General features: G+C 50.5%; 1 protein-coding gene across 1 annotated transcript in view; it reads right to left on the reverse strand.

Moving 5' to 3' along the window:
• Positions 1–15,300, reverse strand: part of LOC114585186 (putative FXYD domain-containing ion transport regulator 8) — a 39,580-nt gene that overhangs the window by 416 nt on the left and 23,864 nt on the right. Inside the window, exons 7-11 of the mRNA XM_077919805.1 lie at positions 4,810–4,823; positions 3,003–3,041; positions 2,131–2,205; positions 550–586; positions 395–431 (exon numbers count right to left, since the gene is read on the reverse strand). Of these exons, the coding sequence (XP_077775931.1) occupies positions 401–431; positions 550–586; positions 2,131–2,205; positions 3,003–3,041; positions 4,810–4,823 (196 nt within the window). The 3' untranslated portion in view covers positions 395–400. The remainder of the gene's footprint in view (positions 1–394; positions 432–549; positions 587–2,130; positions 2,206–3,002; positions 3,042–4,809; positions 4,824–15,300) is intronic.

A 15,300-nucleotide genomic window follows, 5' to 3' on the forward strand; every position in this document is an offset into this window, starting at 1 on the left:
CATAAAGAGAGGGCAATTGCTCTGGTGTTAGTGGAGTCTTTCCAGAGGGCATGTTCCTTGCACAGCCTTGGAGAAATTTCCTTCCCTGGGCTGGGATGACTCAGGATGACCACATTCCCAGGTCCAGAAATTGATCTCCTAGTCTGGGACTGGGTCATGTGTGACTGATTTGAAGGGGACTCCAAGGCCTGGCATGGCCCTGGAGAACAGGGTTTGCAACAAGCAGCAGTGAAGCCCAAGATGAGCAACTGACTAGCAAGGGCAAGGAAGGGGACCCCTCATTGGAGGATTCCCTTCCCAAAGGACCCCTCTGGTCAAGGGGCAGTACCTGGCTAGAGCCCCTTCAAGCTGTTGCCAGAGGAAAGGCACCTCTGAGGCCCCTCAGCAAACATACCAGAGTTCAGACTGCGTCATCTTCATCATCTCCTTGTCTAGAAAAAGGAAAGGGAGAAGACCACACCTCCGTTAACATGATCTGGGTGCCCCGCAGACTGCCTTCCATGCAGCCTGTGCCCAGAGAAGGGGAAATCCTGACAAAATTGCACCCACCTTCGCTTCCTCTTTCCTCCACAACGGAAACGCCGACCTGGAATCAAAGAAACAGGATGAGGCCTCAGACAAACAAGAGTGCCCTGCCTTCCCCCATGGTGGGCACCCCCCCCCCCACAACCCATGTTTTCCTCAAGGTTTCCTTTACAGCCTGCTGCTGCCCCATAACCTCACTCTTCCCACCCCCATTTAGCCCAGGAACAGAGGCAGATTTAGGGGAGTGCAACCAGTTTGATCGCACTGGGTGCAGGGCATCAGGGGGCACTGCAGGTGGCACCACAACTATGATGTAGAATGGAAGGCGAGAGGCGGAGGCACCAAATTTTGGCTTTACACAGGGCCCTGCTGAAATTTGACAAGGCCTGCCACTGCCAGGAAAATAATCCCCAAATCTCTCCATTGCAGAACACTGGTTGGCCCACCCTGTGGCCCTCCCCACATCTTATCTTCCTGATGCTCCGTTGCAGGGGGGCCTGCCACCCTCTCACCACCTGCCAACACTGGCCGAGCCTTGAATTTCATGTGCTGCTGCAGAACTGGAACTTTCCACTGAGATAAAAATCTAGCAAAGCTCAGGGATGGAGAAGTGTGTTTGTGTCTATGTGAGGGGGGAAGTGTTTAACTCTTTAACAGCAGGATAGGGGACCTCTGACGTTGCAGTGACCCACAGACTGGGAATGGCATCACAAGCAGGTCAAAGAGGCTGGGGGTGGGGGTGGGGTGGGGGCTAAAACGGTAACTGCCACTCAGGCAGGCAGGAGGATCCTTCTTGGGATTTGGTAGGAAGGGGAGTTGCTTTGTGGTAGGACCCTTCCTCTCCTTTTCTGTTCCTGCTCCTGAGATCTAGCAGGTGAAGCTTTTCCTGGCGTAGAGATAACAATCAGTGTCAGGAGAAGCTCTACCTGCTGAACTTAATTTTTCCTGTGGGGCTTCAGTCTCTGGATTGGTCAAGTGTGAGCCAAGGGCTGAAGTTCACCAGAACCTTTTCCCCCTCCCCACTCAAGCCTGGAGCCTGGGTGTGTGCTGACAGGCCACAGCAGATCTGCCTTCAGGAGAGGTGGGGAACAGGCACCCCACCCCCCTAGTTCACTTTCTTGCTGTGGGGTAGGGAGGGGCAGGAGGAGCACCTGTGACCAAATACAAGGATCTTCCTCTGGGGAAGTTCCACTGGATCACAAGGGCTGCTGGAATTTTCCTACAGCAGATCCCTGGGGTAATGACAGCAGGAAGGTGGGGAAAGGGGCACGGGGCACCCAAAGGGAGGGACTTTTGCACTCAGAAACCGCTCTTTCCCACAAGCAGCAGGCATGGTGCCCACCCCATCCACCCATTTGCATGGGCCTTTGTGAACACACTTCAGGAGCATGCTGAGTAACGTCTTGTAGGTCAGGGCCTCCATCACCAGTTTGCTTATTGTTGAGCTGGGCGAGGAAAGAAGCTGCTCACTCCCTCCTCCTTTCTGCCCCCAGAGACACCCACCCCACTTTGGCACCCTCTTTCCTCTGGTCTACACTCCCCTCTTCCATTTTGTAGACAAGGCCACTGCTCACCACCCCCGCCAGAAAAAAATACTGTACTTACTGAGGATGATGGCAAGTCCAATCAGAAAGGCCACAACCGCAAAGATCAGGCCCCCATTGCGAATGGTTTCATAATCTCAGGGGGGGAAGAGGGGGAGAGAGAGAGTTAATCTAAACCAATGCAGCAGTTGCAGGGAGTCCCTCTGGCTCTGAGCATCAGCTTTCTTGGGAGCCTCCCCTCCCTGGCTAAGTTACAGGGGAATTCAACAGAGCAATTAGCTGCTACATCTCTGCCAGTTTTGAAGCTGGGGGAGTGGAGCAGGTTTCGATACTTTACAGGGGAAAGGGGAAAGAACAAATATGGGAGGAAGTGGAAAGACATACAACCCTCACTTTCCAACCCCAAACTTTATGACTTTAATAACAACAGGGAATGTATTGTGCGTGACTCTGGTGGTACAATGTATGGCACTGTTGTAGTCTGTTTGTTGCGTTTGAAAGTATTGCTGCCTTTGTTTCATCTTTCAAACAATTGCAAATACAGTGGTACCTCGGGTTACATACCCTTCAGGTTACATATGCTTCAGACTACGCTAACCCAGAAATAGTACCTCGGGTTAAGAACTTTGCTTCAGGATGAGAACAGAAACCGTGCTCTGGCGGCGCGGCGGCAGCGGGAGGCCCCATTAGCTAAAGTGGTGCTTCAGGTTAAGAACAGTTTCAGGTTAAGAACGGACCTCCGGAACGAATTAAGTACTTAACCCGAGGTACCACTGTATAACCATGGCTTAAGCTGGATCTGCACCCAACCCAAAGAAAATATTTTCTAGGCTTTGCCATATGGGATTGGGCGTCACACACCCCACCCCTTACTGTAGGAAGCGAGCCGTAAGGGTAGCACAGCCCCCCTTCCCACTCACTCCCTTTCCTTACCGTAAGAGAATTTGTCAACCGCGGTCTCGGGGAGCCTTTCTGGAGGAGAAAAAGGAGAGGGGAAAGTCAGACTCTCAGCTCCCGCGGCAGCACTTGGAGCCATTGGGCGGTGGAACCCGAGAGCTGCGTCGGCGGCAACGGCTTCTTTCCAGCCGAGCTCTGGAGTCCTTGGCCGAAGAAGTTCCTCCTACCGCGGCGCCTGTATACTGGGGAAAGGAGCTGGACTTTCTCCTGCCGAAGGGAAAGACTGGCCGCGCTGCTTCTGCCGGAGGACCCCAGCAGCTGTTTCAGGCTACACAGCTTCCCTGCTCCTCTTCGTGGCTAATTCCACCCCCTAATTGCCGCCCGTCCGGGGAGGAGGGAAATGAAGGGACTGACCCCCACGAGAGATGGTAGATTCTCCTTCCTTGGAGGTTTTTAAGCAGAGCTTGGATGGCCACCTGCCATGTATGACCTAGTTGAGATTCCAGCATTGCAGGGAGTTGGACTAGATGTCCCTTGGGGTCCCTTCCAAGCCTACGATTCTCTACTTCTATCACCCGCCTGCCCCACAGAAGTAGGGAAGCTGCGCCGAGCAGAGCACTGCCAAGGCAGGCAAAAAAAACCCCCATGGGTGCCTGGGGCTCAGTTCTAGGGGAAGAAGAAACTGGAAAGGAAACTCTGGGGGGTGGGGAACTCTCCCTCTAACCCCAGGATTTCTCCATTGCAGACGGAGGGAGGACAGGACCCTGAATCCGGAAAGCATGGTGGGATCCTGCGCCGAAGTCAAAGCTGCCCCGTTCCTAGAGGTGCTGCTGCGGTTGTGGGAACCGAAGGAAAGCGCGTGGACCACTAGAGACTCGGTGTCATTATGCACCAACCCCCTCAGACCCAAGGTACAAGAAATGCAAGACGAGCCCTACAGCAGCTGGGCCAGGCCAGCGGGGACCCATCTCCTTTCAGCATCCCTTCCCCCAGTGGCCAACCAGACGTCCCAATGCAAGCAGGACCCAAGTGCAACAGCAACTCTCCCCTTCCGAGGTTTCTAGCAACCGGTACTCAGGAGCACACAGCCTCCGACAGTGGAGGGAGAACAGAGGCATCGGGGTCAGCAGACTTTAACAGCCTTCTTCTCCTCCAGGAGTCTGTCTAATTAATTCTCTTTTAAAGCCGTCCAAGTTGATAGCCGTTACTACAGCTTGGGGAGCGAATTGCAACACTCCTTCGCCTGTCCTGAGCCTCCCAACATTCAGCTTTGATGGATACCAAGGAGATCTAGTGTTATGACAGATGGAGTTTCTCCCTGTTCGCTTTCTCCACGCCGTCATTTCATTTCCCTTTTAAATTGTATACCGCGGCTACCGCCTTTCTATTTTACAATACCCAAGGCGGTTTACAAGCTGAAGAAACAGAGAATGTACACCTTATAACACATCATCTTATACACCCCTATCTTAAGAGAAGCCTTGCTCGCCTTTTCTCTAAACTAAAAAAACACACACCCAAATGTTATTGCAACCCCTTGATCCTTTCGGTTGCTCTTTTGCTGCTCCTTTCCCCAGCTCTACAATATCCTTTTTCTGGTGAGGGCACCAGAACGACACAGCTTCGCCCTCCAACAGGGTGTAAGATGGGCAAAGAATCCATAGGGAGGGGTATTTGCTTTCCTTTCCAGCATTTTTCTTCTGCTGCTTGAGTTAGGATTTTGCGCTGGGGGCGCGTGAGGGAGGGGAGAACGGATGCAGGACCCTCTCAGTCTCTTCGCCCCGAGGGAGAGGGAGAGCAGCTCTGCTCAGCCGGCCAAGCAGGGGCGGGGAGGGGCGCTTACCGTCTGCCATCGTTCAGCTGCCGCGGCCAGAGGGTGTCTGGAGAGGCAGAGGCAGCGGAGCGTCCCTTAAGGGGCGGCGGGGACAAGGCTCTATTAACCATTAATGGGGCCCGTCTAATGTTTAGCCCAGGCAGTCACAAGGTGAAGCTGCGGAGGGGCCGAGGGAGGGACGGAGGGCGGCCCGGGGAAGGGAAGGGCCTGGACTGGCCGCAGGAGGAGAGGACCAAAGGAACCAGGGGGAGGATGCCCAGCACCCAGCAGTTGCCTCCCTGTCTCCATCTGTGCACAAGGGGCAAATAAGGGCCTTGATCTGTTTCCTTAGAAGCATATTATGGGCTGGAGCCCCACATTGGGCAAAAGATTCCTGCATTGCAGGGAGTTGGACTAGATTACCCTTGTGGTGCCTTCCATAGCACGTTGTATAGTAAAAACAATAAAGCAGCATTATAAAAATAGGCTGCATCAGACTGAAGGCCCTCCTTGTCCAACATCCTGTTCTCAAACTGACCAACCAGATGCCGCAAAGTGAAGTCCACAAGCAGAACAGGAGCGCACCAGCCTCTCCCACCTAATATCCCCAGAAGCAGGTACAGTGGTACCTCGGGTTAAGAACTTAATTCGTTCTGGAGGTCCGTTCTTAACCTGAGGGACCACTTTAGCTAACGAGGCCTCCCGCTGCCGCCGCACAATTTCTGTTCTCATCCTGAAGCAAAGTTCTTAACCCAAGGTACTATTTCTGGGTTAGCAGAGTCTGTAACCGGAAGCATCTGTAACCAGAAGCGTCTGCAACCCGACGTGCCACTGTAGTTCAGAGGCATACTGCCTCTAGTATTGGATATAAAAGGTAAAGGTACCCCTGCCCGTAGGGGCCAGTCTTGCCAGACTCTAGGGTTGTGCGCCCATCTCACTCAAGAGGCCGGGGGCCAGCGCTGTCCGCAGACACTTCCGGGTCACGTGGCCAGTGTGACATCGCTGCTCTGGCGAGCCAGAGCCGCACACGGAAACGCCGTTTACCTTCCCACTAGTAAGCGGTCCCTATTTATCTACTTGCACCCGGGGGTGCTTTCGAACTGCTAGGTTGGCAGGCGCTGGGACCGAACAACGGGAGCGCACCCCGCCGCGGGGATTCGAACCGCCGACCTTTCGATTGGCAAGCCCTAGGCGCTGAGGCTTTTACCCACAGCGCCACCCGCGTCCCCAGTATTGGATATAGTACCTCCTTTATAACTAGTAGTAACCACTGAAAGCCTTATCCTCTGTGAATTTGTCTAGCCCCCTTTAAAGCCATATGAGGCAGAAGGCAGGCATCTTGTGGGATGAAAATTGGTTTCACTGTGCACTGCGTGAAAAAGCTCTGCCTTTTGCTTCAGGGGATGTCCTTGGGGTTAGGGTCTCTATCCAGGAAATATAAGCCTTTTACCAAAGTAAAAGGGAGGGTTGCAGGTACTGCACAGTCCAAATACAGTACATCAAAGTCAAGTTCAGGAAATCATTCTAAAACCAAATGTGATCCCTGAACAGGTCAAGAAACAGGCCAAGGTCAATATTGCAATGAGTTCACCAAGGGGGCGTGGAATATACTCCAGAACAAGGAGCAAAAGACCTGTGTTTCTAGCAAGTAGAGGGCCTGTGTGCCACAGCTGTCATCAGCACAGCCACCTTTATAGATGCTGCCTTGATCGCTGAAGAAGACAAGAAACTTGTAGTTGGATCACAATAAAGTCAAGAGGGAGAAAGAAAAAGTTATGAAATCCCTGGATCAGGAATTTGATTATCTTTGTCAGAAAGGTGAAATTGACTGCATCTTCTCTGACTGTCGCGAAGATACAACTAAAGTTATACTGAAAGCAGACAATTCAGATCAGCAGTTCCTCCTGAAACTTGTTTAAATTTCTTATTAATTGATGTCATTACTTTCTAATGTTGTATTATGATTACAAGGTAATGTTGCATGCTTAGACATATTTTATGCAAAGAAACTAAAATTTAAATTAGCATGATCTGACTTCTTCAGAAGGCAAACTTGAAATTATTTGGTTTCCCTAGGGCAGTTTATGTGCTTTTTAATCAAACATAGATTTGCCAAGCTAAATGTTGCTCAGTCACAAAAACAATAGCAGATGTGAATTCCTCACACCCAAAAACATATTTTTAAGACCCCTTACTGAATAAATTTGCAAAAAATAAGTTTCACCTCCTAAAAAGATGCAACCTACTGGGGCACAGGTAGAAAGATCAATGGTGTAAGGAATCTCATGCCGAAACTGCTTGAGAAGGAGCCACAGCCCCATGGCAATGATGGCAGCAAAGGAAGCTCTCATGGCATCAGTAATGGATTGTGCAGGCTGGCAGTGGTGCTTTTCTGAATGGAAATTGCATGCTAGTCCCTGGTAGGGGACAGAGGAGCCTTCAAATTCTGCTGCAACCAGTTTGCAAACCACTTTGCAGATAAAAATCAATCATATCTGCTCCAGCTTGGAGTCCACATTATTCACAGATGCTGCTATTAAGGATGGTCCCATGATTTCCGCTTGTCAGGTTCATAAGACCACGGTTCAGTTTGCTTGGCCTGAGGATGTGGGCAGAATACCTGAAGAGGTGAGTCCTGCCACTTGCTTGCATGGCCTATCCCTGTTGCCAGAGTGTATTGAGTTAGCTCTTGGGGTGGCTGAGCTACTCAATGGAGAGAGAAGCAGCCTTTGGGCCAGTATTTTTGACCTCTTTGTTAGCTTACCTCAAATGTATCGCTCTTGGGTGAAGTTCTTAAGCAAACAATGGCAGCCCAGCTGAGGCAGTTCTGGTTGAGACCCATCCCTTGGGTCCTTTTCAATCTGGTTTCCAGCCTGAATTTGGGGTGTAAACTGTTTTGGCCATCTTGACTGATGACCTCTGCCAGTCCCAGCTTAAAGTGCAGTCAAACCCTTAGCGGCCAAGGCATCAAAAGGGCCATAGCCCCCCTCCAGCCTTGCCAGCTTTCTCTGAGCTTCAGCAAAAGAGCAGAGAAAGCTTTGTGTGACCTCACTACCCTCTGTGTCCTTCCTGGGCTTCCACAACTCAGTGTAATGATGGCATGTGGGGCTACAGCAGATGCACAATGTGTTTTTCGCTTCAGCTGAGGCTGCTGAAGAAGAGGAGGAGAGGACAGAGGGTAAAGAAAGAGCTGTGAGCAGAGGGACCAGCTGGGAAACTTAACAAACCTGCTGTCCCTGGAACCAGGTGTGGAGAGAGCAGCTGGGGCAGCCTGAGGAAGTACCATCCACCTTGGCTTTGTCCAAAGAAAGCAAGTCTTGATTATGCTGGAGCCTACTGTTTCCAGGAACTCTTCTCATTGTGGGTGAGATGAGAGTTTGTTTGGACTCTAGGTGAGAACCCAGAGGCTGAGAGGCAGGGTGTATCAGAAGGAAAATGAACTGATACTGATTTTTCTATATTAGTAACTTTGTATTAATGTAACATTTTTATATGTAACTGTGTATTTTTGTAATATTTTGTTTTAGTTATCTGTTGTTGTTTCTGTTTTCTGTACACCGCTTAAGAGATATTTTTTAAAAATAGTAAGCTGTATAGAGATTAAATAATATACAACAACAATAATAAATTTCTACTCTTCCTTCCCTATATTGGAGATCTCTCTCGCAGTTTCTGGTTGCTTTGCTAGATTCATTTTCATGTGTGTATAAATACGTATATATGTATTGTTTTAAGTTGCTTTGAATGTTTGGTTAAACAGAATGGTGGAGGAAACGCCATAAATATAGGGGCTGAGTGAGCAAGATCCACACCAGCAACTTCCAGAGGGTTGGCCTTTTCATTTCCTCTGCAAAACAGAAAAGAATCTGATGCCCGCCCCCTGCTTACTTCAAAGCGGACAGATTTATTCTTATCGGAGGGAGAGCTGAAAGGAGTGTGAATGTAAACAAACACCAGGGAGAGGCCTCAGCATCTTTCCTTAAGTTGCCAGTGGTGGTGCTGAGTCCCAGGCAACAGATGCTGAGTGCTAGAATCACCCTCTCCCCAAATTGCACACAAACCTGCACCTCAATCATCCAAGTGCCAGTTAGGAATGAGAAGGTCTTTGTTCTCAAGGTCTGTCAATCATTGACTGCCCAGTCAGGCATCAGAAGAGGGGTTAGTTTTATGGCAAAAAACAGCCCTGGGGCTCAGAAAGTCTCATTCTGTACCTGGAGTCTCAGGGTAGGGTGACCAACTGCCCCCTCCTCATATTGTTCTTAGCCAGCACCCATCTAAATTAAGGCTAATGGCTTTATCAGGAGGAGTCTAATGTCTGACTGTTCCACACACCCCATGGATGTTGTGTGTGTGTGTTGCTCAGAGTGTGTGGATCCTTCATGGAGGCCCTGGTGCCAGAGTGTGGGAGGGCCATTGTTACAGACTATTGATTGCCCCTTCAAGGGCAGAGGGAGACAGATGGCTCTTCCACTGGAATTGGCTCCGAGCAAAGCTAATGGAATGTGACCATGATGGGCTCATAAGTAGGCTGTTTCCTCCGTTCTCTCTGCCTGTGGTGCCCCTTCCTGCCCATGCCTAGTGGGAGAAACCAGATGCTGCCTTTACTGAGTGAGCAAGTGTGCAAGGACCCATGTTCCTGCTCCCACCACACCCAATGGGGACCTCCCCTCTCTCTTCTCTGGCTGCTGCCGTTTAATTTTCAACCAGGGCTGCAATCCACAATGGGACTCTCTCGTGCACTGTTGCTCTCTGGCCTGGATTGGCTCAATACAAGTTTGTGCAGTGACCCCGGTGACCTTGCATGAGCAGAGGCAAGAAACACAGATTCATTAGCATTGTTACAAGAAATTAAGCTTGCACGGTGGCCAGTGTCCACTCTAGGCTGGATATGAATCTGCCTACTGTCTTCCTACCCCTCAAGTACTAAGCATGCACCCAATTCCCCTTCGCCTAAATTTGGTGCTTGCTGGCTCCTGGGGTGAGCACATGAAGAGCATCACTTTAGCCTCTCACTGGATGAGCATATTTCTTCACCCCCACCCATGCACACACTACCTATTTTAACATCAGTCTTGGCCAGGACACTAGCTCATATGGTTGGGTTACTGAAAATCCGCAAGTAACAAGTCTCATCATGTCTTCTTGTTGTATATGGACCACCTTGGCATATACAGCCCATTTATAGCCCAGTTTGTGTGTGTGCATATGCAGGCATAGTCAACCTTGGCCACAAGTAAGACATTCAAGAGAAGGTTGGGGGATGCCGGGTTTCGGCATTTCAAAGGGAGCCACTGATATTTGAGATGCCACCACTGTTGGAAGCCAACAGGAAGAACTGACTTCAGCTTTTGCAACAGCACCTGGAACTGAGCCTGAACCCCCCCACCACCACCCTTAGGCTCACAGGGTCCTGAGCAAAGAAAAGAAAAGAAAAGTGCACAACCTACACCTGCCATTCAAAGCAAACAGCTTTGAGTATTTTTATTCCAACCAAGCATTATGTTAAATTTTATGGAAGTGAATTGCAAATTAAACCAATATAATGATGGTGTTCTACAAATCTATGGTGTGACTGCACATGGACAGTTCTGGTCTCCTCACCTCAGAATGGATATTGTAGAGTTGAAAGGGTTCAGAAAAGGGCGACCAAATGGTCAAGGGGCTGGAGCAACTCCCCCAGGAAGAAATGCTAAAACATTTGCAGCCTTTTAGTTTACAGAGAAGGTGACTAAGTTCAGAAAAAAAGGGGGGGCCATGATAGAGATGTGTATAACATTATGCGCAGAAGCTTTTCCTCCCTATTGCATAATAGTAGGACTTGTGGACATCCAGTGGTGCTTGCTGGAAGATTCAGAGCAAACGAAAGAAAGTACTTCTTCATGAAGCTCACTCCCATAAGTGTCAGTAATTCCCTCCAATGAATGGCTTTAATAGGGGATCACATAAATTCATGGAAAATAAGACTACCCGACTAGTCATGGCAGCTGTGCTCTGCCTCCAATGACTGTGAGTCAGTAATGCTTCTGAATTTGAGTTGCTGGTAACCTGGGGGTGGGGGGAGGCGGTTCTGTTGCGCTCAGGTCCTGCTTTTGGGCTTCCCATAGGAGGCATTTGGTTGGCCAGTTTGAGATCACAATGCTGGACTAGATGGGCCTCATTTGGCCCGTTCCAGCTGCAGCCAGGCTCCTCTGATGCTCTTACATCACTCTGCTGTGAACTTGGCCTGAGTGCCTTCAGTGGAGCAACTGATGGCTCTGTCAGGTTGCTTTTCTGCTCTCTGCTTTGAACCACAGCGTCCATCCCAGCCTCAAGCTAACCATGCTGTGCTTCTCCAGCACTAGACAGAAGCTGGGGGCAGGTTCATGACATCAGCACCAGTGCCAGTCAGCCACAGGAGCACCCCAGTCCTTTGCAGTCCACTTAAGATGAAGAATCCAAAGCCGTTTCCGGTGTTGTTCCCTGTGTGCTTCGTGCACAGTCCATGGTGCAGCACTCTTCCCTTAAGGTGGCTCAGCCTAGCAAAAGTGCAACGCTGCAACCAAGCAGCAGCAGGTGGCACCAGCGTGCATGTTAAATGCTCAGCAAGGGAAGCTTTTAAGATTCTATCTCAGAAACGCCCTGCTAGCTCAGATCAAAGTGGGGCCTCTTCCTAGCCCAGCATTCCACTTACTGGATTCCTCTGGGAAGCTTGCAAAAAGGGCCCCCGCGTTCTCCCCATTAAGCAACTGTTGATGCTTCCCAAAAGGGCTTAGAATGTCCCCACCCTACCCCCAATTTTGACAGTAGGCAGCTTTGCAGGCTTTGCGCTCCAAGAGCAAAAATGAATAAATAAGAGCAGCCCTGAGGCTGGATCCAGCCACAACTCATCTTGTCCAGCATCCTGTTCTCACAGAGGCCAACCAGGTGTCTTTTTTGGGATGCCCACAAGCACGATGTCCCCAGCCATGCTCCCCAACAAGTGGTGTCCAGGTGCATCCCTATTCATTCTTGGTTTGTTCTCATGGTTTGATTGAGAGAAGCATTTGTTCATATGTAACACTAGGCCAGTGGTCCAGCTTGCTTCCTCCTAGCATGGCAAAAGGGAGGGAGGGGGCAAGTGAAACTGGAACAGTGCCTCCTGCTACTAATGTATTTAAGTATTTTTTTGTTGCTGTTGGCCTTTATGTTTTTCACAATGTGCTTGTATTCCTTTTTGGTATCCCCTATTGTCTGCTTGCAATCCTTTTACCGAAGTTGGTGCTCATTTTTGTTCTCCACATTTCGACAAGATCTGCATTTTCTGAAGAAAGCTTTCTTGCCTCTAATGGCTTCCTTAACTCTGCTCATTAACAGTGTTGCTGTCCTCTTGGCTCTGCTAGGCCATTTCCTGATCTGCAATAAGCATTCTAGCTAAGCATCTATTATTTGATCCTCTTGATGTTCCCTTTCATCTTCCTTTTTACCATTCCCCCTCATTTTTGAAAAGTTACTTCCTTTAGGAAGTCCAATTTGACTGCTGAACTTTTTGGTAATTGTCCCCTTCCCCCTACTCCTGGAAGAGATACATCAGGCTTCCCCAACCTTTGGCCATCCAGATGTTTTGGACTACACTTCCCATCATCCCTGACCACTGGTCCTGTTAGCTAGGGATCATGGGAGTTGTAGGCCAAAACATCTGGAGGGCCTCAGGTTGGGGATGCCTGAGATACATCCCAAACCAAGCAGGGGTTTGTTTTTCAGAAATCAAGAGTGGCAAAAGGAGAGGGTCTTCTGCAGGCAACAACTGATGTTTTTTCACCACTCCTCCAGCCTGCCCTGTATGCTAGTCCTCCTGGTAGGCAGTTCGTTGCTGCCTGGAGCCAGCCAACCCTATCATACATTTCATAGAATTGTAGAGTTGAAAGGGGTCACAAGGATTATCTAGTCCAACCCCCTGCAGTGCATGACTCTTTTGCCGAACATTTTGTGTTTGAATTAATTATCTGAGGGCCGGCCCTATCATTTGGCAGCAGGTTCTGGGGGGAGGCAGTGAGGTGGTAGAGGAGGAGAGAACTGTGTGTGCACCCCTTAAGCTCGCTTCCTCCCCTCTGATGCAGCGGAGGGCAAGATCTCCTTCTCCTACTCTGGTGTTGAAGAAAGATTCAGCTACCAGAATGGTTGGCTTCTGTTTCTGGAACAGGGTGTGGGGTTGCACCATCTTGTCCTTTGCCTCTGGCAGAAAAATGTCCTGGTCTGGCCCAGAATCGATACCAGTGAACTGCTTCCTGAGGAGGTTCCACATCCCTTGCACTGAGGGAGTCCCATCTCAAAGCAAAGGAAAAGGGCTGGGTGCTTTCTGCAAGGTAAAAGGTAAAGGGACCCCTGACCATTAGGTCCAGTCGTGACCGACTCTGGGGTTGCGGCGCTCATCTCGCTTTATTGGCCGAGGGAGCTGGCGTACAGCTTCTGAGTCATGTGGCCAGCATGACTAAGCCACCTCTGGCGAACCAGGGCAGTGCATGGAAACGCCATTTACCTTCCCGCTGGAGCGGTACCTATTTATCTACTTGCACTTTGACGTGCTTTCAAACTGCTAGGTTGGCAGGAGCAGGGACCAAGAAATGGGAGCTCACCCCGTTGCGGGGATTCAAACCGCTGACCTTCTGATCGGCAAGTCCTAGGCTCTGGATGTTGTGCCGGGTTTGACAGAGTGAATGGAGGGGGGCTGCAACTTCTGCAAAGCAGTTCTGCCTCTCAGCTTTTTCTTACTTTAATGGGGAGAAGAGGGGGCCCATCTGGGCACTGGGCAGGAGGTACCCTGGGCAGGGCAAGTGTTGAGGGTGTTAGCAGAGGTCGATTTAGGGGAGTGAGTGCAACCACTTTGGTTGCAATGCATGTGGAGCCTCACAGGCGCTGCAACTATGATGTGGAATGTAAGGTGAGAGGCAGGAGGCCACCAAATTTTGGCATTGCACAGGGCACAGCTGGAATTTGAAAGCCCACGGTCCACCACTGGTGTGGGAGGAATGAGGGCCAGGCACCTTCTAGTCACAGCAGAGCTCACACATGGAAGGCCTGGGCAAGACCAGCAGCTCCCACAGAGAGCAAGGGCTGGTAGGACAGCTAAAGCCCACAGAGAGAAGCCAGAGCCACTGAAATAGAAATGATATTTTATTCCTCTTCTCATGTGGGTTTTGGGACACAACACAAAAATGCAAGTCCTTTATCACAGCAGCACAGCAGGGTTGCCTATTTCAGATGAAGACACAACAGTGGGTTTGGCTTTCAGAGTTACAACACTTTTACGGCTGGATGGCTTTCTACCAGGTGTGTTAAATGGCTGTTACCAACTGCACACTACAGACACAACGGAGAGGCACATGGCAACAGACGACTGGTGGTGTACACACAGCAAACACTGGTGGAGGGGGCAGAGCAGGGTGGCCCGCTCACTCATTGGTGTGAGCAGGAGATGAGGCCACCTGGGTGGGAGGCAGGTGGCCCCAAGCACAGCACTCGCACTGCCCTGCACAGGCATTCCCAGTGGCCTAAGTCCATCAAGGTCGGAAACCAAAAGTTGGCCGGGCCGGGCAGAGAGTGATCCTCCTGGGGCTAAACTGTGCTGACTGAGACAGGGGCCGAATCCCTTTGCAAATCCTCACTGTCCCAGACAAGGCAGAGGATAGGGATTCCCTCCTTCCAATGGCATGGAGCTGACTTGAATCGGTCATGGGGGCAGGGGCTCAACCTAGCATTGGAACAAATTTAACAGCTGAATTTGCACATGTGGCTGCGTAAAGCATTGTGGAAAGACAACCTGGTGGTGACAAATTGATGGGGCAGCGATGGGGTGGAGGAGGCTGAGCTCTGCAAAAGAGAAATGCTCCTGCCTTTTGGTGCCATTTCGGCCCTGAGACCGGGAGCAATTGCACAGCATGGCTCCAGCCAAGCCTGTGTGAAGTGAGGATGTCACCCTTCCAAGGCTTTGCAGAAGAAACCTGGAAACTCTGCAGATCTCCCCACACAGTGGCGTGGCTGGAGGGGGCTGGGGGGCAGAGATTTGCAGAGGCAGCACTCCCAGGTAAGCGAGGCAGTGCTGTTGCTGACATCTTCCTCTCCTAGTCACGTGTGGAGTTGGGAAATGAGAGCTCTCCCCTCACACCTCGGACAGAAATAGCTCCCTTTTCTGCCTCCTTCCACTTCACCAGAAGACACTGGCATCTTCCCTCAGGTTGGCATCACAGTGGCATGGGCAGGGGGCTTCTCTTCATCAGCCTTGCTGAGTATTGGTTGGAGGCGAGAGAGGACACAGCAATTTTCTTATGGTGAGGGGAAGGGGACCGAGGGGGGCAGGGCTGGAAAGAGAAAGTGAGCTGCTCTTTATGGCTGAACACTGCACATTATATGCATAAATATCCTGGGCCAGATTCCGGCCCCCTCTTCTCTCCCCCAGCCTCACTTCATTGCTTTGGCCAGCACCTGAGGTCATGGAAAGGTACAAGGAAGAGAAGTTACCCTATGGGGATATTGCACAGGCTGAAGGAACCTCCTTTCTCACTCTCC

The sequence above is a fragment of the Podarcis muralis genome, chromosome 15 (assembly GCF_964188315.1).
Source record: "Podarcis muralis chromosome 15, rPodMur119.hap1.1, whole genome shotgun sequence".
Lineage (NCBI taxonomy): Eukaryota > Metazoa > Chordata > Lepidosauria > Squamata > Lacertidae > Podarcis > Podarcis muralis.